The sequence below is a fragment of the Lactuca serriola genome, chromosome 4 (assembly GCF_051521515.1).
Source record: "Lactuca serriola cultivar US96UC23 chromosome 4, Lser_US96UC23_V15, whole genome shotgun sequence".
NCBI classification, from domain to species: Eukaryota; Viridiplantae; Streptophyta; class Magnoliopsida; order Asterales; family Asteraceae; genus Lactuca; species Lactuca serriola.
The window spans coordinates 108,222,150-108,248,015 of NC_136411.1; the positions used below are offsets into that span (position 1 = coordinate 108,222,150).

A 25,866-nucleotide genomic window follows, 5' to 3' on the forward strand; every position below is an offset into this window, starting at 1 on the left:
CCAAAATCAACAAAAGGGACAAAACTAGAAAACCATAGCTAGATCTAGTGATTAAGATGGAAAGGTCCAAGCTTTATACATCCAGAAGCTCCTCAAGATCGACTGTATGCAGATTCTTGAAGCCAAATGAAACTCCAAGCTTCCTTGACAACTTCTCCTTCTTGAATGAACATTATAGGGACCACAAATGCATTCTTAAAGCTCAAAATGCACTCACAAATGATATTAGGGTTTTCAGAGACGTTTGAAGGTGGAATATGCTCATTAGGGTGAGGCTCAAATGAGTTAAGGGTGTTTATATAGGTCTCAAGTCCGGAAATTAGGGTTTGGACATCCGGCACGTACGCCCAACGTACGTGCTGCCCCTCCGCGATCCTCCTTGCCAAGTACGCTAAGCGTACTCATAAGTACGCCTAACGTACTTAAGGGCTTCTTATGTTATATTTGAAATACTTCAAGGGCTACAAGATCATACCTGACTTGGAGTGTTACACTTAATGATATTTTTTGTACAAAAAAAACAACAATGATATTGTTTAAACTTTTAATAAGTTAGTAACAAGATTACCTATAATAGCCAGGTTAATAGTATTTTGTGTATAAAAAAAACAATACATTTTTTAAACTTCGTTACTTTTGTGGGTCGGATAAAGCTAGCACCTGTTCGTCCTCCGTCCTCATCCATATTTCCTAAATAGTTACTTCACCCTGATTTTTACATCGCAGCCGAATTCTTTTTCAATCCTGAAAGAGATAATAACGAAAATGTTGAGGCACGCTACTAAGAGGGTTCTAGGGTTGGGACCTGCAACGTCGGTGGCTCGGACTCGGATTCTACCTAGGTTTTACCATGAGAGGGTGGTGGACCATTACAACAATCCTCGTAACGTCGGTGCTTTTGATAAGAACGATCCTACCGTCGGAACAGGGCTTGTGGGTGCACCGGCTTGCGGAGATGTTATGAAGCTTCAGATTAAGGTTGATGGAGAGACTGGCAAGATTACGGATGCTTGCTTCAAGACGTTTGGTTGTGGGTCTGCCATCGCTTCTTCTTCTGTTGGTTAGTTTTCTTTTCCAAAACCCTAGCTATGTTTTGATGTTCGTAGTATTAGAATTCGTCCCTTGATTTAGTCAAACAAAATGGGAGGAGGCATGTAACGTCTATGTCAATTCGGGTGAATTGTTGTTTGTGATTTTAAGAGGGTTTGTTGAATTGGTTAAGCGCTAATGTTTGATTACCCTGAATAATGGTGATGATTTGAATCCTTTTGTTTTGTCTGATTAGAATAAAGAAACTGAAACCTTTCTGTTTAGAATCAAAAGTTGGATCTGAAATTGAGTTTATGCAAAGTTGTGTGCTTTCAGTGGTTTTTGATGTATCAAATGCCTCTTCCATAGTTGTGAAAATTAGTTTATGCATTGTGATGTGTCAGGTGCATAAAATCCATCATATGCTTATTTAAAAATCTTGGAGTTGTAAATAGGTTTCTATTAAGTGGTCATATGATTGTTTATTCTCTAAACATAAAAGTTAGCCTCCTATTTGATGCAAGATAAGTTGATGAAGTTTGATAAGCATCACTTTTATACGAAGGGTAAAATGGTCATGTACTTCCATTCTGTCCAAAAAAGAAACAGTTTAAGTGATGGATTTTATAACAATGAAAGGATTAATAGCTGTAGTTCTTTTATATTGTTGGGTAGTTTTGGCATAATGATAGATAGCTGTTGTAAATTTTTATGTTTATGTTTTCAGCTACTGAATGGGTGAAAGGGAAACAGATGGAAGAAGTTTTGACCATCAAGAACACGTGAGTTCAGTTCAGACCCTTATGCATGTTCATGTTTTAATTAATACTTTTTGCTTGAACTGCGTACTTATACTCATCTGCTTGTAAATCTATAATACGCTTATGTTTAAAAACACCAAAATCCTATTTTGGATTGCTCTTATATATGCCTGTAACCTCTCATTCTCAAAAGGAAGTAGGCCCAAAATTTGTAATACAACTCTGATACGAACACGAACTGGATTAAATTTGTAATTGAAGATAAAAGAAAGAAAATATATAATAGGATCATGCATACAGACTACAGTAGTATTAAACAAAACACAAAAATTAAACAGAGTAAAAACATACAAGCATTTATAAGTTATATAAGCAAAACACAAAAATGATACAGAGGGAAATAGTTACATAAAAAAGGGAAGAATGAAGAAATAAGTGAATCTTCTGAAAAATGCAGAAAATCCTTGGTTTCATTATTACAGGTGTGGATTTAAACAAGCCAGAACTCAGAAGCATGTAATTATGAAATTTATGATCATGACACTCTTGAAATAAAAAACTGATGTTGTCTTCATCTATATATATATATATATATATATATATATATATATATATATATATATATATATATATATATATATCTGTTTATGGATCTAAAATCCATGAAAATGGTTGTTGTTGTTGTTGTTGTTGTTGTTGTAGGGAGATAGCAAAACACCTGTCCCTTCCCCCTGTGAAACTCCATTGCAGCATGCTTGCAGAGGATGCCATTAAAGCAGCAGTGAAGGATTATGAAGCTAAACGTGTGCGTGCTAATAATAATTCCACTTGAAAACAACATAATCTATCTGTTTGGATGTTGAAAACAGACAACAAGATGACATGCTTTTATATCATGTCTATGTGTATTTTTTTTTTCTTTCAGTATTTTCTAGTGTGGTGAATGGAGTTGGAGGTTGAAAGATATGTATATGTATATATGTGTCTAAAGAGATAATGCAAGAAACAACAATGTATTTTTCAGTTTCCTTTTTATTATAGCATTGTACTTACATTTCTTTTTATGATGACATTGACATGTTAGCAATATGTACATGTATATGCAGACAGTGGTCCAATAAGAAATAGCATGTATAGTGGTCTAATAAGAAATAGTATGTATGTACAATGTTATAATAGAAAATTAGGAAGTATATTACTATTTTTTGAATTTAGCCATGTGTTTTACTTGGTATTATACTAAACTTGTGTTGCATCTTTTGTTTTTTTTTTTTTGTTTTTTTTTTTTTTTTTTTTAAATATAGGTTATAATAATTTTTTTCAAAACACAGCCCAAATAATAAAGTGAAACTAGAAACAGATGGTTGAAAACTAGAAATTCACTAGAAATTTGTAAATGTATGGGTATCACGCAAGTAATGTATTGTATAATAAAAACCAGCCATCTCCATTTATTTAACTATTTAACATTTTGACCTTTTCTCAAATTTTACCAAAAATATGTTTAAGCATAGAAGTCACAATGATATGCAGTGGCGAATCTAGAATAAAGAAGCACATGGTTTCTTATTTAAGTGAAGCTGAAAAAACAAGTCAACAACACTTGTGGTGGAGCGGGTCGGGTCAAACCGTACGATTTGTAAAAAAACTACGTTCAACTAAATCGGTCGAATGCCTTAAAAATCAATAAAAACAACTTATTTAACATCTAAAACCGGATTTTTACAAAAAAAAAAACATAATTATTGTGTACGAACGGATCTCTTTTCTTTTAACGCAATTTGCAACTACTATTTACTACAATCACCAATGTGGGAGGAGTTGTATTGTTTTTACAAAAGTTTTTTTTTTTTAATAACCCTTGAACTATAACTGTTATCTTTATCTCCATGTGGGATAAGTTTTGCCAAACATTAACTATTTTCTTTACAAATTTAACTATAAACATTTCCACCATTTTTTATTTTTATTTTGTCTCATACAATAAGAAGGTAGGTCTTATTTTTTTTTCAAGATAGATCTTTATTTTTTGATGTATAAATAATAAATAATATTTAAAAATTAGGCGGGTCTTAGGACCCATCTTGGTGTTACATAGCTTCGTCCTTGCTGAAATAGTAAGTTTGAACACAATTCCAAAATGTTATATATCAGGGGACCACATTACCAGGTCATGTCATTTTATCTGGTTATCCATTTCGAAATTCAGGTCCAGAATCAACATTTTGGACTGAATGACCATTTTTCAAAATAATATTTTAAGCGGTTATTTAAAAAAATACCACAAAAAAATTAAATAAATTAATTTCCAAAATTTCTAAAGTTGTCGAAAATTGTTTGGTATTGGGATTGAATTGGTGTAGGTTGGACCTTGGGCTCAACTCTAATTTTTTGGACCTTGTTTTTGCCTTATAAGGTTATCTCCATTAGCAACTTAATCAAACTTAATTTTTCTATAAAAAACTAGTTTATCTCTTTTTCACATATACAATCCAATTCAATCCAATTATTCATATTCATTTGCAACCCAATCCAACCTAAACTTATTTTTTATTTAATAAATACAATTTATGTTTGTTTATATTTCACTAAAAACTAATAGAACTATTAAATATAAATATTTTATTTCAAAACAAATAAATAAATAATTTCAATATAAGATTAAATAAAAAAGATTTAGTAATAAAGAATTGGGGATATGAAATATGTATATATTATATTTTATTTACAGGAATCACAAATTTTAGTAATTACTTTTACATTTTGTATTGAGATAAGTTTTATTTAAAAAATATAATACACAACCACTTCAAAAATGGACAAATGTCAAAAAAAATTTATAAGGAAAATGCGCATGATCCTAAGTTGCTCCCGTTGTTTAGGTCACCAAAAATAAATTAATTTCTTTTTTTTCTTTCTTAAAAATTTAGTGAGGCTCATCAAAACCTTGTAATGGGAGTAGCCTAACACAACCTTTTTTTCGTACTTCCAGAAAAATAAAAAATAAAAAAATAAAAAAGTATTGCATTGTTTTATTGGCAAATGTATTATGTTTTTTTATGAAAGGCAACAAACACTCTAAAATTCAGGATGATGATGTGTGATACCAAGAAACTTGTGTATTATGCCAATACCAAGTAACTTTATTCAATTAGTCAAGGCATACGGGAATTTAAGCGAAATAGTTGTTAAACAATAATAATAGTAATAATAATAATATCCTTTAAATAAAGATATAAAATCTTACCAACAAATTCATAAAAAAAATCCTAAAAGATTTTAATTTTCAGTGATAATATATATAATACTTAAAATAAAACTTTTAATAATAAACTATATAAAACTTTAAATAATAACAATGATACTAAATAATATCAGTTTTTTATAAGTAAATTAATAGTATCTATTGAATTATAATAACGGGAAGTTAAACCGGCTAACGAAAATTATAATGCTAATATCATAATTAAAGGAAAGTGATTTATACACAATAATTTTTTGTTATACACAACAATTCATGTATTATATAGTTGTACATTACAACATTTTAAAACATCAATTGTTGTGTATGGAGAAAAATTATTGTGTACGGATCAACTCTCATAATTAAAACAAATCAGTACTAAATACATAATTATTTCCACATATTTCCTTTTAAAGAAATATAACTTGTTGACGAAGCCATAAAAAAAATCCAAAAGTATCTTTATTTTAAGTTTTGGAAACTTTAGGCTAAAGGGTGTGGGTGCGATCCCAAACCGCACTTTGTGCCACATAGACTAGGAACACTGCCCCCAGACCGCGGTCTGGTGGGGTCTTGGCCGCACTGCGGTCCTTAAGTATCGCACTTTCTGATTGGTTGAGGGGAAAAAGGGAGGATCGCCGGTTGTTGGGTGTATATATATATATATATATATATATATATATATATATATATATATATATATATATATATATATATATAGGGAAGGGTTATATGGAAAATAAACAATTAGGGCAACACATGTTGAAACCAATGAAAGCATGACAACACATCATTTGGGAATAACTACATAAATAACTTTCATAGTAGATTGCTTATGAATAAAGAAATGGACATGTGTCACTTGATCATTGGTTCCAGCATATGTTGCCCTAATTGTTCATTTTCCATTGAACTTAACCCTATATATATATATATATATATATATATATATATATATATATTGCTTTTTCTTTCTTATATATACATATCTAACATCATTTTTTTTCACAACACAATCTCTTGTCTCTCTCAAAAAACTTTTTTAAAAAAATCAACACTCTCTCAAAAATGTCATCTTCTTCATCTTCTAAAGAATTTCAGACTACTTTTGATACCGCTATTGCATGTGTTCAAATGACGGAACAAACATACAACGTTTTATGTAACAACGCAGCTGCAAGTTCTCAACGGAGAACACGAAGATATATTTGCAGAAATCGTGAAGAAGCCAACCAACGTTTGGTGCAAGACTATTTTGCAGAGAATGCCACTTATCAAGGGTATTATTTTCGTAGACGCTTCAAAATGCTTAAAGGTTTATTTGAACGTGTAGTTGAAGATGTAACGAGGGAGTGCAATTTTTTCCAACAACGCTACGATGCTAGAGGTACACCCGGTTTCACTCCCTTACTAAAATGCACGACCGCACTTCGTCAGTTAACATATGACATTCCGTCTGATGCGTTAGACGAAAGTTTTAGGATGTCTGCTAGGATAGCACGAGATAGTCTCCATTTTTTCTGCAAAACTGTGATTCAGTTTTATAGTCCAAAATATTTACGTAAGCCTACACGTAATGACATCCTACAATTGCAAGCTCATCATGATAGTGTGCATGGGTTTCCTGGAATGCTAAGAAGCTTAGATTGTCTCCATTGGGCATGAGAAAATTTTTCTACAACATATCATGGACAATTTACTTGAGGTGATCATGGTCACCCAACGGTCATACTTGAAGCAGTTGTATCATAAGATATGTGGATTTGGCATGCTTTTTTTGGTTCTCCTGGTTCGATTAACGAAATCAACGTTCTTAATCGTTCACAAATATTTAACAACATATACGATGGATCCGCACCAGATTCTTCTTTTCAAGTGCGTGGAACGCCATATAAGTATGGTTATTATCTGGTCGATAGAATCTATCCTGAGTATGTTGTGTTTGTTAAATCGTTTACAGCTCCACATGGTTCTAGACGAAAGAAATTCAAGAGAGCTCAAGAAAGAGCTAAGAAGGATGTTGAGCGTGCTTTTGGAGCTCTGAAGAAACGGTGGTTCATATTGAAAAAATCAGCAGCTTATTTAGGCGAGGAAAAACTTCAAGAAATCATGTATACATGTCTTATATTGCATAACATGATTATTGAAGACGAAGGTTTAGCGATATGTGCGTTTGACGAGGAAGAAACCATACTAGAGACACAACCAATAGAAATTGGTGGTGAAGAGTATATAAACATGAGAGCAGAGATACGTTGCACTGAAACATTTCACAATCTTAACAATGACTTGGTGGAGCACATTTACGGGGTTCAAAACATTAACCTTAATTTGGATCCACCGGATGACCCCGAAGACGAGTTCTCAGAGAACAACTTTATGTAGTTTGTTTTAGTTATTTTATTTGTGTTTTTTAAGTTTCTAGGATTATTTAAATGTCATGTATGTGGTTTTCGTGTTTTTTTTTTATTTTTTTTTGGTAATGCAATGTAATGTTTTATTTATTTATTTATTTATTTATTATTTTTTTATTTTTAATTTTCAAGTAATGAAAAATTATGTTTTTTTTTTTTATTAAAATAGAAGTTTTATTAAATTAAAATAGTTAAAAAAAAAGAAGTTTTATTAAATTAAAATAGTTTAAAAAAATACAAAAAAGAAATACGTGGCACTGTAGAATATAAAGCCAAAAGAAACATGTGTTTGTTTACTACTCAAAATGTTGACAGAAAAGAAGAAAGGAATATGCACTGTATTGAAAAAAATGAAGACTTACATTATTCATTATAACTTTAAAGGCTTTAAATAGCCTACTGACTACAACCTGCAACACAAAAGTAGGAATAAAAGACTCCTATTTTTACTACACCTAAAGACCCACTCTTTAAAAAGTAGGAATAAAAGACTCCTATTTTTACTACACCTAAAGATCCACTCTCTAACGTATACCTCCTTGCAAATCGGTCAAAGGAGTATACCAATTCTAAACTAATAAAATCAATAGCTAAAGAAATAAAACTTAAACTAAATATTCTTTATTCCAATACCCAACTGCATGTCACGTGAATATGGTAAATGAGCCAATTAATTCCAACAATCACCCCCTTAATTGGCTATTTACCAATTTTATTCACAATAATTCCGGTTCGTCTTCGATCAAATTAACTTCTTCTTTCTCCCACTTAGGACATTCGTTATTGAAGTGGCCAAGTTCACCACACTTGTAACATTTCACGTGGCTTTTATCCCGGTAACGCTCATTGCCATCTCGACCATTCACGGACCCACGACCTCTTCCCCGGCCACGTCCAAAACCATTCCGACTTGAGCCTCCGTTACCACAATGCTTACATACATGCGGTTTTTCTTCACTAGCCAAAAGTAAAACCGCCTTGAATGCCTTCGGTTTTCTCCGTCCCTTTTAAACGCTCCTCGTAAGCCTTTAGTCTTCCAACGACTTCATCCAAAAGCATTGACTCCAAATCAAAACATTGCTCGATTGAAGCCACAATTTGGAGAAATGACTTAGGCATTGAATCAAGCAATCTTTTCACCAAATCAACTTCTTCAAGCTCGTAACCGAGAGATCTTGCTTTTGAGGCTAGACCGGTCAATTTTGACACAAACTCATCCACTGTTTTCGCCATCATTCATACGCAAGCTTTCAAGCTCCCTCTTCAATGTTGCAAGCCGAGCCGCTCTCACCCGATCCACACCCAAATAACGAGTCTTCAATCCATCCCACACCTGTTTTGGATCGGTGTAATCAGCCATTTGCAAGGCCATGTCTTCCGGTATAGCTTGAAACAAGAAAGCAAGAGCTTGTTTCTTCTTCCTTGGACCTGAATCTTCATGCAATTGTCTCAGTTCCACTGTTTCGCATATACCATGAGCATCCATAATTGACTTGATTTTGACTGCCCACACCGGATAATTCGTCGAGGTCAAGACCGGAACTTGGTATGACATCGAACTTCCTTCTCTAGGTACCAAGGCCATTTTTTTTCTGTGAGTTGTGACAACACCAACATTTTCTGATCAAATCTCTCTTGAGACTCCTCTTCCACCAGTCAAGAAAACCAAACGCCTTTTTCTTCTGTTTTCTTTACCCGCAAACAAGCCAAACCAAAAACCCCACCCGTTCTGATTTTTTCTGCTTGCCTTTCCGCTTCTGGTTAGGCTTCTAGAACATATTTGATCAAGGAAGGATGCTGCAACTTTTTTTGCAATCAAGAACCACTCAAACCCTCAACCGAGCCTGGGGCTCTGATACCAAATGTAGAATATAAAGCCAAAAGAAACATGTGTTTGTTTACTACTCAAAATGTCGACAGAAAAGAAGAAAGGAATATGCACTGTATTGAAAAAAAATGAAGACTTACATTATTCATTAACTCTAAAGGCTTTAAATAGCCTACTGACTACAACTTGCAACACAAAAGTAGGAATAAAAACTCCTATTTTTACTACACCTAAAGACCCACTCTCTAAAAAGTAGGAATAAAAGACTCCTATTTTTACTACACCTAAAGACTCACTCTCTAACGTATACCTACTTGCAAATCGGTCAAAGGAGTATACCAATTCTAAACTAATAAAATCAATAACTAAAGAAATAAAACCTAAACTAAATATTCTTTATTCCAATACCCAACTGCATGTCACGTGAATATGATAAATGAGCAAATTAATTCCAACAGGCACCACTCCTCCCTGGTGTGGCAAGAAACCAACAAAAAATGAGTGCAATACACCCTCCAACCTTACGAACGTATTCAATATCCCTATTTAAAGCTATAAACTCACTCTTATCGCCACTTTCCTCATCTCAGTTCAGTTCAGTTCTTGAAGTTCTCGATCAGAACAATTAAGCCGTCACAGTTCGCCTAAGCCTTCAATCTCGCCGTCGCATCAACCAGAAAGGATGGGAAACTTCATGGGGGTCGTTTTCATACCGAGGCTGTCTATTTTCCATCTACATCCTGCTCCATATCCTTACGCCTTCCATCCACACCACGAAGAAAAACTAACGATAGCAAGTCACATTCCACCGGAAGATATGGACAAAATTCTTGGGGTTGTTTTCATGACGACGCTCACTAATTTCCATCTACCTCCTGCTTACGTATATCCTTATCTTCTACTTCAAGCACAACAACGAGAAAAACATGTTATACAGAGAAAAAACGCCGACAAAATCTACCTGGACATTCCCTGTTAATGTTCTGAAGTTAAACACTGATGGGAGTTCGAAAGGGAATCCGGGTCCTTCAAGCTTGGGGGCTTAATTAGATATTGTAAAGGAATGTGGGTGTGTGGATACATGGGTAAAATGAAAGGAAGATCATATACGAGTTTAGAGGCTGAATTTGGAGTATTTATAAGAGATTGTGTTTGGTGAAAAAGAAGAACTTGTCAAACCTCTTGATTGAGACTGATTGTAAAGCTGCTTTGATGCTTAGGGTGCATAGGAGAATCTGATAAAGATAATCCAATGAAATTTGTTGTTGAAGATATATGAAGGATTATGATTGAGCAAAAATGCACTTTGATTCAACTATTCTGCAGATTTGTTAGCCAAATTGGGGGGAAATCAGTGTGAGGAATATAGTGTTTTTTGGATGAACCACTGGCCATTTTGATACCTTATCTTCTCCGAGACAATGAAGTGGGTTATGAGTATGAAAGGAATCACTAATTATTAAGTTTTATATCATTGTTTTAATAGTTTAGATGATTTTGTAAGTTGTATATAATGCTTCATCTTTTGATTTCAGGTGAGTCTAACTTTTTATCTTGAAAGAAACTTGTTAATGTTCGGTAGTAATTATAAGATGGTCAAACGTCCAATAAAAAATTACAGATCTTCGTTCGTCTGCAAAGCAAATTTACTGTCACCTCCCAATTTAGGTATCACTTACAAAAAAACCCATGAATTAAAGGGAATATAACTCTAATTGATATATCATTCTTATTTGCATTTTGCATAAGAGCTAATTGGCAATATCAATTTATAGATTTTTCCTATTCATACGACACAATTTTCTTCTAGGATAAACGCATACTAATACCACAAGCTCAATTTATGTAATGCATAAATATATAAATTTGCAATGGCATTTCATTTTGAGACACAAATTTGTTGTGTATCAGGAGTGTTTGCATATTAATAGTGCTATAAACTGGTAAAAAAAAATTCCTACACAAATTGGCGATAAAATAAAAATCATTTACATAAATCGGTAAATACCGCTACATGAATTAATATAAAACAATGTTGCTAGCATAGATTGATAAAAAAAGTAACATATTTTTATATAAATAAATATTTAACTCATGACATAATTTAGAGGTTGTATATTTTGGTAAAAAAAACTTAAAATGTTGTTTGCATATTTCATCTACAAAAATAGTGTTCGTATAAATTAAAAAATATGAGATATTATTGGATAAATGCATATTTACGGGGCATGTCTGTTGAAGACTTTGTGCGAAAATTAAAAATGGACTCCTAAAATTTTGGAGTAGCAACGGATTAATGATGGAACCACGCAAAATTAGAAAAATTATAGGCCTCATGACGACACGTCTCTTGTGCGGTTGCACACCCCACATGTGTTTAGGGACGACCTGCATAGTTACATCTTTTTTATCTGTTAAATCTACCAAATTTATCATTTTTAATATTTTATATAAAATGGAAAAGATTATAAGTTTAATATACTAAAAGCAAAAAAAAAAATCATTATATAACATGAATAGATAAAATAATCAAAGCATAAAATATATATTTTTTGTTGCAATTATCAGTTGCATAATAGTTGGGGGACCATATTTGTTAACCCGTAAAACATATCAGATTCGCCGGACATATGACTCCCGATTTCGCCTGAACTTAAGCGCCGACTTTTGATTCTTATTTGCTTCAACGCTACTGCTTGCATCTTTCACTCATCGCATTGCCTTTCTCATCAATAGGTAACATCTCAACTTCTTTCTTTTGTTACTAGTTAGGGTTTTGGTTTCTTTCTTTTTTGACTCAACTATGGCTTTGCTGATGCACAAATGAATGTGTTTTTCACCTCTTTTGTTTCTAGTTCTCCATTTTAACTTCAATGGGAGACTACCATTCGTAATTACAACACTTACTTTTCTGGATTCAATATCCTTCAAGCTTCTTAGATTCATGTCTGAAGGTAGGTTTTGAGGAACAAACGTGGGAATTTCCTTCATTCGCTCATAATCTAGCCATGCATTTCATTGTTTTCCTATTATATTTTAGTTATCGTTTCTCGTGGGCGTACTTATGACTCATGTTTATCTTCTGAGGTTTGGATTTGTGAGAGATTTGCGGTTTCTTGTCCTTGACGTGCACCCATCGTTTCTTTAGGGCTTTTTTTTCCCTTCTCTTCTTTAGGGCAAGAAAGAGCAACATAACGTACTTCCATTTATTTGTCTATCATCGCATCCTACTTTTATTTCATTCTACTATAGCATATTAGCATTATACTGTCCGTTTATTTTCTTATCAAGGCATTGTACTTCAAAAAACCAATTTTAACATTTTACTTTTAATTGTTTGTTTCATGTCTATGAACAGATGAACAATTTGCTCCTGCAGTTGGGTAGCATTTAGAATGATAAAAACTTTGGCTCTTCCTAGCAAAGTAAGCAGCCATTGCAATTTGTTATTGCTTTTAATGTTATAGCCATCAAGATTTTCTTTGTTAAATTCTATATAATGAAATCAAAAGAATTCAGAATTGTAATTGTGTAGATGCTTTTCTTTATAAAAGCTAAGGAAAGTAACTTGTTTCTTAATAATTTTGATATTTTTCCTTTGATTAGCCCTCAAGATTATTTGGCCCAAATATTGAAGGTCTGAAAAGAGGTAAAGGGTACAGAGTGAAGATGGAACTTTCTATTGCTCAGCCAGATGATTGGCATCTTCATCTTCGTGATGGTGAACTCCTTCAAACAGTTGTCTCTCACAGGTTATTTTGACTTTCATTTTCTTCAATTCCCACTTGATGATCTTCAAATGAATTGAAATCTAAAGGAATCATAATCTGTCATGTGAGGGTATTTTGGTCTTTTAATGAAAATCGGAAGAATGGGATTTCTTATAGGAATGGTGAAATCCATTTTCAAGGGAATTCAATTCCGTCCATATGGCAACCAAACAGACCATGAAAATGGAATCTTGAATTCCATCAGAATTCACAAAGTCACTCTATTGCATTATTTTTTTTAAATAAAACATAAATATTTGTGTGATTAAGTTTTTATACTTTTAATTTGATGACAATTATTCATATAGTGCAAAACAATTTGGGAGGGCAATAATCATGCCAAATCTGAAACCACCAGTTACAACCACCACAGCTGCTGTGGCATATTACGATTCTATCCTCAAGGCACTACCAGACAACACTGACTTCACACCTCTAATGACTCTCTACTTGACTGATAAAACAACTCCACAAGAAATCAAATTAGCAAGTGAGTGAATCTTACATTTTCACCCATTCAAAGCTGCTTAATGGGAAAAAAGAAAACAGGACTTAAATGTTGTCCACAATCAAGTTTCTTTACAGCCTTGTTTAATACTTTTAACAAAATGGCTTTAGATATTTATACATGATTAGAAACAGATAACAACATATATGAGCTTTGTTAGGGGAAAGTGGTGTTGTATATGCTGTGAAGTTATACCCTGCTGGAGCTACTACAAATTCTCAAGATGGAGTTACAGATTTATTTGGGAAATGTGTACCTGCACTTGAGGAAATGATTAATCAGAATATCCCCCTTTTGGTATTCTCATCTTTCTATATCTTCAATAAGTAGTTATAGGGTTAAATTAAATGCAAAAAATAGCAACACACTTACATAGAATACAAAACAATTCTCACTGGTATAAATATAGATTATTCAAAGTACATTGTTGTAATAGGAAAACATTTATGCAGGTCCATGGAGAAGTAACAGATCCCAAAGTTGACATATTTGATCGTGAAAGGGTATTTATTGAAACTGTTTTAAAACCCTTAATACAAAAGTTCCCAAAATTGAAGGTTGTTATGGAGCATGTTACTACTATGGACGCCATTAAATTTGTTGAATCTTGTGAAGAAGGTATACGGTATACTATTATTTATAAAAACATCTTATGTAATCTGTTCTTTCCTTAGTAAAAAAACCATATCTCTATTTTGTTTGTGGTTATTATGTTTAAAATCAAACAATTTTTTTTTATCAGGTTCAGTTGCGGCTACAGTTACCCCACAACATCTTCTTCTGAATAGAAATTCACTTTTTCAAGGAGGATTGCAGCCACATAATTACTGCCTTCCAGTGCTCAAGAGGGAAACCCACAGTATGTATCTTCCTGTTAATCTTAATTTCAGTTTCAATTTCATTGATTTGTTTATATTTTATAAGAAAATGATTGAAAGTAGGTTGCTATTTCTGGTTTCAAGTCTTGATTTTCTAAAACATTCATTTCGTATTCAACTACTCATATAGGACAGGCGATTGTTTCTGCTGTGACAAGTGGAAATAAAAGATTTTTTCTAGGAACGGATAGTGCACCTCATGAAAGGCGAACCAAAGAATCTTCTTGTGGATGTGCGGGTGTATTTAATGCTCCCGTGGCACTTTCTATTTATGCTAAGGTCTTCGAAGAGGTAACTTTTTTGTTTGATATGTCTCTTAGGAGTAGGCTGAGTTTTGATATCACACTTAGAAGCCTCTGACTCGGTCCTCACTCCTTTGATGTGCCTCTTACTCGGTCAGATTCAGATTCACACTGTGTCTGATTCAATCAGCAACTATCAAACAACCCCCAAGTAAAAAAGAAACAGGCATATATGTCTGTCCAGATTAAGTGCTTAATCCATTAAGTAAATAAGAAACAAGTCACCAACACCATTAAGCAACTTGTAATTTGGTTTTAGGCGGGTGCGCTTGACAAACTAGAGGCGTTTACAAGCTTTAATGGGCCAGACTTTTACGGGCTTCCAAGAAACACGAGAAAAATCACTTTGAAAAAGACGCCATGGAAGGTTCCGGAATCGTACTCGTATGCATCCGGAAGCATTGTTCCTATGTCGGCTGGGGAATCGCTCGAATGGCTGCCGACCTTTCCTTAAACGAAACAAATACTTTTAACAAATACAATAGGTTTATGAAGTCGAAAGGAAGAATAAATACTCGCTTTCTTTTCATCAAGATTGTCTTTTTGGTATGTTCGTCTTATGGTTAAATTATTGTCTTCCTTTTGGAATTTCGTTTCCGTATCCAGGAATTGATTGTAATTTTGATTTTAGAGTTGTCAAAGTTTTAAATTTATGTTAAAAGTTTTAAACATGTTAACTTACCTTCACATGTATCATATTTCGATCGATGGTTAAAATTAAAATAATACCAAATATTAAAAAAATGTAAACATCATATAAGATTTTTAGCCTTGGATTTTTTAATGGAAAATGTCACTCTTACACAGCTAAATTTTGGGTTTGTCCCAAATTAGTCATAAAATTTATTTATTTATTTATTTTTTATTTTTTTGCGCAATATGTCTAATATCATTTTATCTATTGGGGAAAAGACCCAAAATTATTCCGGTTTCACCGGTTACCATGGACTATGTGTGTGTAGGCCTGGCAATCGTGTCGTGTTCGGGTTGGCGGATCAAAATATGCAAACCCAAACACGACCCATTTAAATATACAAGTCACGGGTTGGCGGGTTTGGAACATAAACCCATATATGATCCACCAACCTATTTATTTATACGGGTTCACAAGCTGGCGGGTTTGTGGGTCTAAATATTAGATATTTAAGTCTTAAACATCCAAATGAAAATTAAATGAAAATTAAAAACATTCGTAGAAACATGTTACAGACTTAGCCTTATAGGTTACGACTTATGACCTTAGACCATCCACCACGAGTAATAATGTCAAAACAATCAAATGGTCTATGAATAAATGTTATACATTATATAATACTTATTAAATATTAATACTTATACATAAATACATTTAAAAATATAATAATTTTTTTATTAAGAATATAAACGGGTTGGTGGGTCAACCCGTTTATTTTTTGAGAAACCCATATATGACCCGTTTAATAAACGGGTTGGCGGGTTGAAAAACTCAACCCAAACCCATTTATTTCGTGTCGCGGGTTGTGTCGCGTGTCGTGTCGAGAATTACCAGCCCTATGTGTGTGTGTTTTTTTTACTTTAAATTAAAATTGAATATTAATTTACAGACAAAACTTCAAAAATGGTCCCTATGGTTTCTGAAAATATCAAGTTTAGTCCTTAAGTTCAAAAAACCTCACAGATGGTCCCTGTGGTTTCAAAACTTTTAACAAATGGTCATTTTCGCTAACTCCGTTAGCTTTTGACCGTTAAGTGAAGGGCATTTCTGTCTTTTCACTATTATAGGGACCATTTTTGAAGTTTTGCCCTTCTTTAAAAAAAAAGAAAAAAATTATTATTTAATATTAAAGGTCTTTCTCTCTCTCTCTCTCTCTCTCTCTCTCTCTCCATTGTTGTGCTGGAAAAGCGAGAGGAGAAGCTCACTAACTGCCATCTCCGGCCACTAAATGCCACCGTCAATCCACCCTCCGGCCACAGAACACAACCACATATACCCAACAACCTTTATCCTTTACCTTTGGACCGTAGCAGCCATCAAGAACCACCCATCGCGACTCATAAGTTACCAAGAATAGGGTTCTCACAATGTGTAATATTGAAATCTCGTAATGATTGTGGAAGCTTAGATACGTCTCCAATGACAGAAACTCGGATTTCATCCCTGTCATTGGAATTCCATTTTGAAAGTGGATTGAAATTGAACGAAAACCTATTCAAAGTGTTGGAAATTAGTCACTTATCGGTAAAAAAAAAGATTGTATTAACTACCAAGTGTTTAAAATTATCAATTTATGAAGAACAACAACCGATTATATTACCTCTATTGCTTCTTTCTTGATGCCACAAGATTGAGAAAATTGACATTAGAATACCTCATAAAATACCCTGTATTTAATGCACGCCCTTCAGACCATGGTAAACACTGCAACATCAAATTAGATGCAGTGTCTAAACAACTCCTACAAGAACTTGAATTCAATGTCTTCAAGCATTGTGTCATTATATAAACTGATTCATTTCCATTCGCAGAAACTGTAACTTCTCTTGCAAAGTAGTCAACATTAGTCAACGCATCAGTCACATATTTCAAAACAGCCTGTGTTACTGAATCTTGAAACGTGTTACTCTTCCTTGTGGTATTCCCACAAACAACAGTGTCGTTAGGTCCATAATACACATCAAAGAAACTGTAATTCTGGAATCGCATAAAATAGCCATCAAGATAAACCCTAGCTCCAGTGTAAGGAAAGCAACGGGGGACAAGATAATGTGTTGAATCATAGTAGATGATGCAATCGCTTGTAGAAAGATCTCCATAGCATTGAGAAAGCTCGAAATTACCATCAGGTATTGTGCCTGAATTTGTGGTTCCGAGAAGAGAAGATTGTACTTGGGTCCCAATCTTATCGACTGTTTGGGGGAGAGAGAGAGAGAGACCTTTAATATTAAATAATAAGGTTTTTTTTAAAGAAGGGCAAAACTTCAAAAATGGTCCCTGTAGTAGTGAAAAGACAGAAATGCCCTTCACTTAACGGTCAAAAGCTAACGGAGTTAGCGAAAAGGACCATTTGTTAAAAGTTTTGAAACCACAGGGACCATCTGTGAGGTTTTTTGAACTTAGGGACTAAACTTGATATTTTTAGAAACTTCAGGGACCATTTTTGAAGTTTATGACAGTTTTTCAAGATGAAGTTATGAAGATCATGGAAAAAAAATCACCGGTCGATCAATCTCCCACCACCACCCTAGTTCCACTATCACCATCCTCAACCTCAGTCAACCTCCCACGATTACAAGCCCTAAATCGATAGATTGCCGGTGCAAGAACCCAAAACGAAACCCTAAATTGGTAGATATCTGACGACGATTAAGATTTAGTTTTGAAAAGACGATTCATGTAATTGCGCTTGTAATTGTTCTTGCTGATAGTTTATGTACGTCTCTATTCTTGCTTTTGGGTTGTGAAATTGGTTCTTCTATTGCATTTGGATTTGTGTTCACAATTTGATGTTAGTCTTTATTTGGTGTTAACTGAGTTTAGATTGTTGTGTTCCAGCCTCCAAAGTCTCCAAAGCTACAGTAGCCATCTTTGTTGACAAAATGAAACCTACGGTGACAAGTTTTTCTTCCTACCCTATGATGAACACAATTAATGAAGGTTACACAAATGGTGGCTGTCATGGGTATAAATAGAGGCTTCATCTTCAGTTGTAAGCGTCCCAAAAACACAGAGAAACAGATAGTATAACACTTAGAGTGAGAGTGTTAGTGAGAGGGTTAGGTTTTTTGTAATAGTTGAGTGTGAGAGTTGCTCCTCCTATTGTAATTATATTTTAGTGTTTAATAAAAGAGTTTTCCAACCCCAACAACTGGTATCAGAGCTTGGTTTGGTGTCCAGGGATTTTTTCACGAATTTCTCTGTTTTTTCGTCAATTTTTTTTGTCTCAAAATCGATTTCTGGGTACACCATTAGAAAGGTCTCGTTTCAGGGATTTCGAAAATATATTTTTCGTGATTTTTTGACCACGGGAAGACCTCCAAAACGCCGGTCAAAGATTGGTCAAACTCGCCGGAAAAACCAGGTGGCCAGAGAAGACTGCCGGAGAAGAAGGAGTGACGTCATCAGTGACGTCATCATTGACCAGAAGTTTAGAAAAGTTGCGTTTTAGCCCCTGAAGTTCCAGAAAATTGCAGAAAGGTCCCTCTGTTTCTGAAAAACTACAGTTCGGTCCCTGTTCTTCTAAAAACACCTGTTTTGGTCCCTGGACTTCTGAAAAGTTTCAGAAAGGTCCCTGGTTTGCAGAAACGTGTCAGATAGGCCCCTGTAAGTTCCGAAAATTATAGTTTAGCCCCTATAGTTCTGAAAAGTTACCAATTAGCACATAACTTTTCAAGAAAGTATATTTTGAGCCCGAAAAATTCTACCCCACCATTTTTGATGCTTCTGAATCCAACCGAGAGCTCGGTTTTATCTAATTATTCCTCGAGATATTTGTAAAATAAATTTGCAATTATTTTCGATGGAATCTACAAGTACGATTATGATGGTTCGACTTATGCCCACAAATTACAACATGTGGAAGCCAAGGATGGAAGATTTTCTTAATCTGAAAGATTTAGCAGAGCCTATAGAAAAGCAAGGCGTTAAACCCGACACGAAGACAGATGAAGTTTGGACAAGAATAAACAGGAAAACGGTGGCACAAATTCGACAGTGGATCGACCACAATGTTTTTCACCATGTCTCTCAAGAGACAGACGCGTACAAACTTTGGGAGAAGCTCGAGAATATGTATCAGGCAAAGACGGCACGCAATAAGACCTTGCTGATGAGGCGCCTTGTAAACCACAAGTTACGAAGTGGTATGTCCATAACCGAGCATACGAGTCAGTTCCAGGATCTCGTAAACCAGCTCGGTGCTGCTGATTGGGTTCTCAAAGATGAGGAACAAGCCATATTGCTCTTGAGTTCTCTACCAGATAATTGGGAGACGCTTGTTGTGACTCTCAGCAACTCTGCCCCCGGTGGCAAAGTGTCAATGGAGATGGTCACATACGCCTTAATGAACGAGGAAGCCAGAAGGAGAGAAGCTGGTACAGACCAGTCTTTTGCCCTCGTTTCAGAAAATAAAGAAAGAGGCGGGGGCAGAACCGGAGGCTGAGGTCGAGGTAGAGGTAGAGGCAGACATAGTCAAAGTAGAGGAAGATCCCAAGATCGTGGGAAATCACGAGATCGAGGGAAATCGCGAGAGCGAGGTAAATCTTCAAATACATGGTTTGAAGGCTATTGCAATCATTGTAATTATTATGGCCACAAAAGAAGTGATTGTCGAAGGTTCTTACGAGAGCAGCCCGAGTCAAGTCAGAATCCAAGCAGGGAGAATGGTGAAACCATGGTCACCATAACACAAGACGTTGCCCTTGTTACATACGAGGAAGAAGCATGCCTACATGTTGGAACTCATGATGATGAGTGGGTGATTGATAGCGCCGCATCATATCATTCGACTCCAAACCGGGATTTATTCACTACTTATAAACCCGGAGATCATGGTACCGTGAAGATGGGAAACACCAGTTTTTCAAGCATTGCTGGTATTGGTGATGTGCATTTAAAGACCAATGTTGGATGTACATTGGTGCTGAAAGATGTTCGTCATGTCCCAGAGCTAAGAATGAATCTTATCTCAGTTGGAGCTCTTGATGTCCAAGGATATGATAATCAATTCAAAAATGGCACCTGGAAGTTGTTAAAAGGTGCTATGGTTGTTGCAAGGGGACAACTTAATGGTACTCTTTATAAAAGCCATGCAAAGCTACTTCAACCAAGTCTCAATGCTATTGAAGAAGAGATATCACCAAACTTGTGGCATAGAAGACTAGGCCACATGAGCGAGAAGGGATTGCTGACTCTTGCAAGGAAGGAGTTCATTTCAATGGCAAAAGATGTTGCCCTAGATCATTGTGAATACTGCCTATTTGGGAAACAACACAGAGTTTCCTTTAGCTCCACAAGAAAGAACCGCTCTGAGTTGCTGAGCCTTGTCCACTCTGACGTATGTGGACCAATTGAAGTAGAATCTCTTGGTGGAAGCCGGTATTTTGTGACATTCATTGATGATGCATCACGAAAAGTATGGGCATACTGTTTGAGAACGAAGGACCAAGTATTGGACCGCTTCAAAGCTTTTCATGCAATGGTGGAAAGACAAACAGGCAAGAAGTTAAAATGTCTCCGATCAGATAATGGAGGCGAGTACTATTCCCGTGAGTTCTCTAAATACTGCACAAAACATGGTATCAGACATGAAAAGACTGTCCCACGAACCCCACAACACAACGGTGTAGTAGAACGGATGAATCGCATTATTGTTGAGAAAGTTCGATGCATGCTCAGCATGACTAAACTCCCAAAGCCATTTTGGGGTGAAGCTGTATTGACATCTTGCTATCTAATAAATAGGTCACCTTCCGCTCCATTGAATTTTGAAGTTCTGGAGAAGATATGGACGGGTAAAGACATATCATATTCTCACTTGAGAGTATTTGGGTGCAAGGCGTTTGCACATGTATCAAGTGAATTGCGGAAGAAGTTGGACATCAAATCCACTCCATGCATCTTTATTGGATATGGAGATGAAGAGTCCGGGTACAGGCTATGGGACCCAGAACTAAAGAAGGTTATTCGAAGTAGAGATGTGGTTTTCTATGAAAACCAGTATTATGATTTCAAGGCACCGGTTAACAAGCAACAAAGCTCCAAAGTTTCAGATATAATATCTGAAAATAAAGATGATGTTTCCACTGAAGAAGAGGATGAAGAAGTTGATGATGCAAATCAAGAAGGTGTTGAGCAGGGGGAGCTTCCACCCCATGATACTTTAGATACATTTCCAGAAGTTACAAATGAAGGAACTCAAGTTAGACGATCCGAACGAGTTCGTGCTCCATCAAGAAGATATCCGACTTCAAACTACATCCTTCTTACTAGTGAGGGGGAGCCGGAGAGCTTTCAAGAAGCTCAATCTCATATTGATATAGCAAATTGGCAGAAGGCCATGGAAGAAGAAATGAATTCTTTGCAGAAGAATCAAACATATGAGTTGGTGAAACTCCCCAAAGGAAAGAAAGCCTTGAAAAACAAGTGGGTTTTCAAGTTGAAGAAAGATGGCAAGGGAAATACTATTAAGTATAAGGCGAGACTCGTTGTCAAAGGTTTCCAACAAAAAGAAGGAATTGACTTTGATGAAATTTTTTCGCCGGTTGTGAAGATGATGTCTATTCGAGTTGTACTCGGATTAGTTGCCAGTCTAGATCTTGAACTTGAGCAGATGGATGTGAAAACAACCTTTCTCCATGGTGATTTGGATGAAGAAATATACATGGAGCAGCCTGATGGCTTTAAAGTCCCAAAGAAAGAGCACCTCGTCTGTAAATTAAAGAAGAGCCTTTATGGTCTTAAGCAAGCCCCAAGGCAGTGGTACAAGAAGTTTGATTCATTTATGATGAATCATGAGTACAAGAGAACTATTGCAGACCATTGTGTCTATCTGAAGAAGTTTCCAGATGGGAAAATTGTCATCCTTTTGCTCTACGTGGATGATATGTTGATAGTGGGCCAAGATGCAACGATGATCAACAACTTGAAGAAGGATTTGTCTAAGTTCTTTGATATGAAATACTTAGGCCAAGCACAACAGATATTGGGCATGCAAATTATCCGTGATAGAAAATCAAGAAAATTGTTCTTATCACAGGAGGAGTATGTTGAACGTGTGATCAAAAGGTTCAACATGGAAAGTGCCAAGCCCGTTGGAACACCCTTGGCTAATCACTTCAAGTTGAGTAAGAAAAATTGTCCCTCTTCTCAGAAAGAAAAAGAAGAGATGAAAGCAGTCCCTTATTCCTCAGCCGTAGGAAGTCTTATGTATGCGATGGTATGTACAAGACCAGATATTGCTCATGTTGTTGGTGTGGTGAGTAGATATCTAGCTAATCCGGGAAAGCAACATTGGGAAGTAGTCAAATGGAAACTTCGATACCTAAAAGGTAGTTCAAAACTATGTTTATGCTACGGGGGAGCAAAGCCAATCGTGGAAGGTTATACAAATGCCGATATGGCAGGAGATCTTGATAATAGAAAATCTACATCAAGTTATATTTTCACTTTGGCAGGGGGAGCTATCTCATGGCAATCCAAGTTACAGAAGTGTGTCGCACTGTCAACAACAGATGCCGAGTATATTGCTGCCGTTGAAGCTGGGAAGGAGCTTATATGGATGAAACGGTTTCTTCAAGAATTAGGCTTTCCACAAGAAGAGTACATCATTCATTGTGATAGTCAGAGTGCTATGGACCTAAGTAAGAACTCGATGTACCATTCTCGCACAAAACATATTGATATCCGTTATCACTGGCTTAGAGAAGCAATTGAGGGACGAGAATTGAAGTTGTTAAAGATCAACACCAACAACAATCCTGCAGACATGTTGACAAAGGTGGTGACACAAGAGAAACACAAACTATGTGGTGACATAGTTGGGATGAGGATTGTTGGACGGAGACTAGAGGGGGAGATTTGTTGTGTTCCAGCCTCCAAAGTCTCCAAAGCTACAGTAGCCATCTTTGTTGACAAAATGAAACCTACGGTGACAAGTTTTTCTTCCTACCCTATGATGAACACAATTAATGAAGGTTACACAAATGGTGGTTGTCATGGGTATAAATAGAGGCTTCATCTTCAGTTGTAAGCATCCCAAAAACACAGAGAAACAGATAGTATAACACTTAGAGTGAGAGTGTTAGTGAGAGGGTTAGGTTTTTTGTAATAGTTGAGTGTGATAGTTGCTCCTCCTATTGTAATTCTATTTTAGTGTTTAATAGAAGAGTTTTCTAACCCCAACATAGATTTTATTTTGCAATTATTTTTCGTTTTTGTTTTCTCAAAGCCACGAAGAATTGTGTTTTGGTTTTTTGGGTTCAGGATATTAGTTTTTGGTACAAATTGTTCATCATGCTGTTGTTGTTCTTCTTGGTGAGCCATCTTCTGGTTTTCTGTTCCTCTGCTGTATGAGTGAAATGGTGAATTGTGTTTTCCAATTACTCTCTCCATCTCGTCCTTTCGTCCTTTCTCATCTATGCTTACTTAAATTTGAAACCGTTTAAGACCTTCAAATCGAAAACCAACATCATTCCATCTTCATCTTTGAAAAAACTGGTCATAAACCCACATCTCTATATGCTTGGATGCTCATAGATAAGAACAATCATGCAGTAATATTTGTACATCGTGCATCAAAGATCGTACATAGTCTATAGCTCTCATTAATGGCGTTAATATCACCGATGACGTTCTGTTCATCTGACGTAGCTCCGTTACAAACCCTCACAATGTGACTTTTGTGGTCCGGCTGACGACGTCCTTTTCCAATGCAATTGAAGCTTCTTCTAAAGCTATCGAAGAAGTAGGTTCATTATCATCATTCATTGTTGGAAAATTATTCTCACCTTCTTCGATATGCTCCCTCTCGTCTTCATTTAGTGAGTTTTAGATAAAAATTAATAAAAACGATTTTATTTTACCAAATCCAGACGGGTTAAAAGCAACGTTCTAAATAACGTAAGGCGTGACTTGGCGGCAAGGTCAAAATTAAGTCATGACAAGCTTTGGCGAGCCATGACGTTTTTCAAGGCGTGACTATATTATATACATTAAAAGATAGAAATCATATAATTATTGAATTATATCAAATACATGAAGTTTTTAGAAATGTTATATTAATATCTAATAGAAAAAAGTTAACAAAAACTCATTTATTTTAGGCTCGATAAAAAAAAACAAATCAAAAAAATTAAAAAAACCCGCGCCTTGAAAAAAACTCGCACCATAACGCGATAAGGCGCGCCTTGACACGTTATTTGGGCGTCACGCTTCACAAACCCGCCTTGGATGTTTTCGTAACGGCTACACCACGCCTCGCGCCATGGCACGCCTTAAGGCACGCCATGGCGCACTTTTTAGAACCATGGTTAAAAGTGATAGAGGACAACCACAAGCCAAAAAACTGGATCGATAATTGAGATTGAAACATGGGGCATTTGTAATAGAATTATTGAAAATTACATGAAAGAGAGAGAGAGAGAGAGAGAGAGAGAGAGAGACCATGCCAACACAACTTGGCAAATTCTGTTGACCAAAGTGTCACCTGACGAGCCATGTCACATGTAACTCATATGTGTTACAGGTTGCTTCTTTTTCCCTTCAAAAAAATGGTTCATTTGATAGGTAAAATGATATTTTATAGACCTATTATGCAAAAAAAAAATTGATGACCAATTCAAGACAAACCCGAAACTTAGTTGTGCTACAATGTCATTTTTTTTAACTTTTAACAAATATCTATATCTATATATATATATATATATATATATATAGAGAGAGAGAGAGAGAGAGAGAGGTTCAAGTATTCTAACTAATTATTGTTGGATTAGTGTCTAAGTCTATAACTATTTTGGTATGTACTTGACCCGATGGTGCATGGTCCTTTTGGGTTGCCTTCATCAAAGCAACTTGATAGGATGAATTATGGAGATAGAGGATTAATTATAATTTATTAATAGATTATGAGAATAATATATTAAAAGGAGAAATCATATTGTTTAATTAATATTAGTCAAGAATTAATGAAGAATTAATTTTGTGGCTAAAAGAGATTAATTAAACTTAAGGGACTAGAACTATCAGTTGTGTGATAGTTAAATATTGGGCTAATGGACTCCATATTAGAGGAGGGGACGAATTCTATGGGTAAACCCATTAGAAATCGTCCAATGCCTCTAAAAAGGGAGTCCATGGGCTGCTTAGGGCCTAAGCAGTCAAATTAGGGTTTCCTTGTTAGATAACCCTAATAGCCTCACTATTTAAGGACCCCTAGGGCACCAAAAACGAAACTAACTAATTCCTTAGGGTTTCTAGACGTTTTGGGTGGCTCTTCTCTTCTTCTTCTTCATCCTCTTGCTCTTGGTGTTTGTAAGACATTAGAGGAGTGACACTTATGACTCTAAGCTTTCAGAAGCCAATTACAAGGAGGAATTGAGATTTTTATTGCTACATAACAAACAAGGTAAGATCTAAACCTTATTCTTATGTTAATATC

At 35.3% G+C, this 25,866-nt stretch overlaps 4 protein-coding genes and 1 pseudogene across 5 annotated transcripts; 4 read left to right on the top strand and 1 right to left on the bottom strand.

Moving 5' to 3' along the window:
* The first annotated feature begins 662 nt into the window (after positions 1–662).
* Positions 663–2,854, top strand: LOC145102275 (iron-sulfur cluster assembly protein 1-like). The gene is made up of 3 exons (XM_079039660.1): positions 663–1,060; positions 1,757–1,811; positions 2,493–2,854. Exons 1-3 carry the CDS (start codon positions 766–768, stop codon positions 2,620–2,622), a joined length of 480 nt encoding a protein of 159 aa, XP_078895786.1. The 5' UTR covers positions 663–765; the 3' UTR covers positions 2,623–2,854.
* A 3,248-nt stretch (positions 2,855–6,102) lies between these two features.
* LOC145098703 (uncharacterized) lies at positions 6,103–6,699 on the top strand. The gene has a single exon (XM_079036314.1). It carries the CDS (start codon positions 6,103–6,105, stop codon positions 6,697–6,699), a length of 597 nt encoding a protein of 198 aa, XP_078892440.1.
* Positions 6,700–6,789: 90 nt separating this feature from the next.
* On the top strand, positions 6,790–7,419 carry LOC145098704 (uncharacterized). The gene has a single exon (XM_079036315.1). It carries the CDS (start codon positions 6,790–6,792, stop codon positions 7,417–7,419), a length of 630 nt encoding a protein of 209 aa, XP_078892441.1.
* Positions 7,420–11,873: 4,454 nt separating this feature from the next.
* PYR4 (pyrimidin 4) lies at positions 11,874–15,415 on the top strand. Of its 2 annotated transcripts, XM_079039662.1 has the most exons (10): positions 11,892–12,012; positions 12,132–12,230; positions 12,635–12,701; positions 12,883–13,028; positions 13,355–13,536; positions 13,715–13,851; positions 14,007–14,172; positions 14,297–14,413; positions 14,563–14,723; positions 14,994–15,415. In XM_079039662.1, the coding sequence occupies exons 3-10, from the start codon at positions 12,672–12,674 to the stop codon at positions 15,186–15,188; spliced, it is 1,134 nt and encodes a 377-aa protein (XP_078895788.1). In that variant the 5' UTR covers positions 11,892–12,012; positions 12,132–12,230; positions 12,635–12,671; the 3' UTR covers positions 15,189–15,415. The 2 variants fall into 2 exon arrangements, with proteins under 2 accessions (XP_078895787.1, XP_078895788.1); XM_079039661.1 differs by lacking the exon at positions 12,132–12,230 and having other exon boundaries at positions 11,874–12,012.
* A 1,615-nt stretch (positions 15,416–17,030) lies between these two features.
* On the bottom strand, positions 17,031–18,297 carry LOC145098705 (cysteine-rich receptor-like protein kinase 2 pseudogene; annotated as a pseudogene).
* Positions 18,298–25,866: the final 7,569 nt, after the last annotated feature.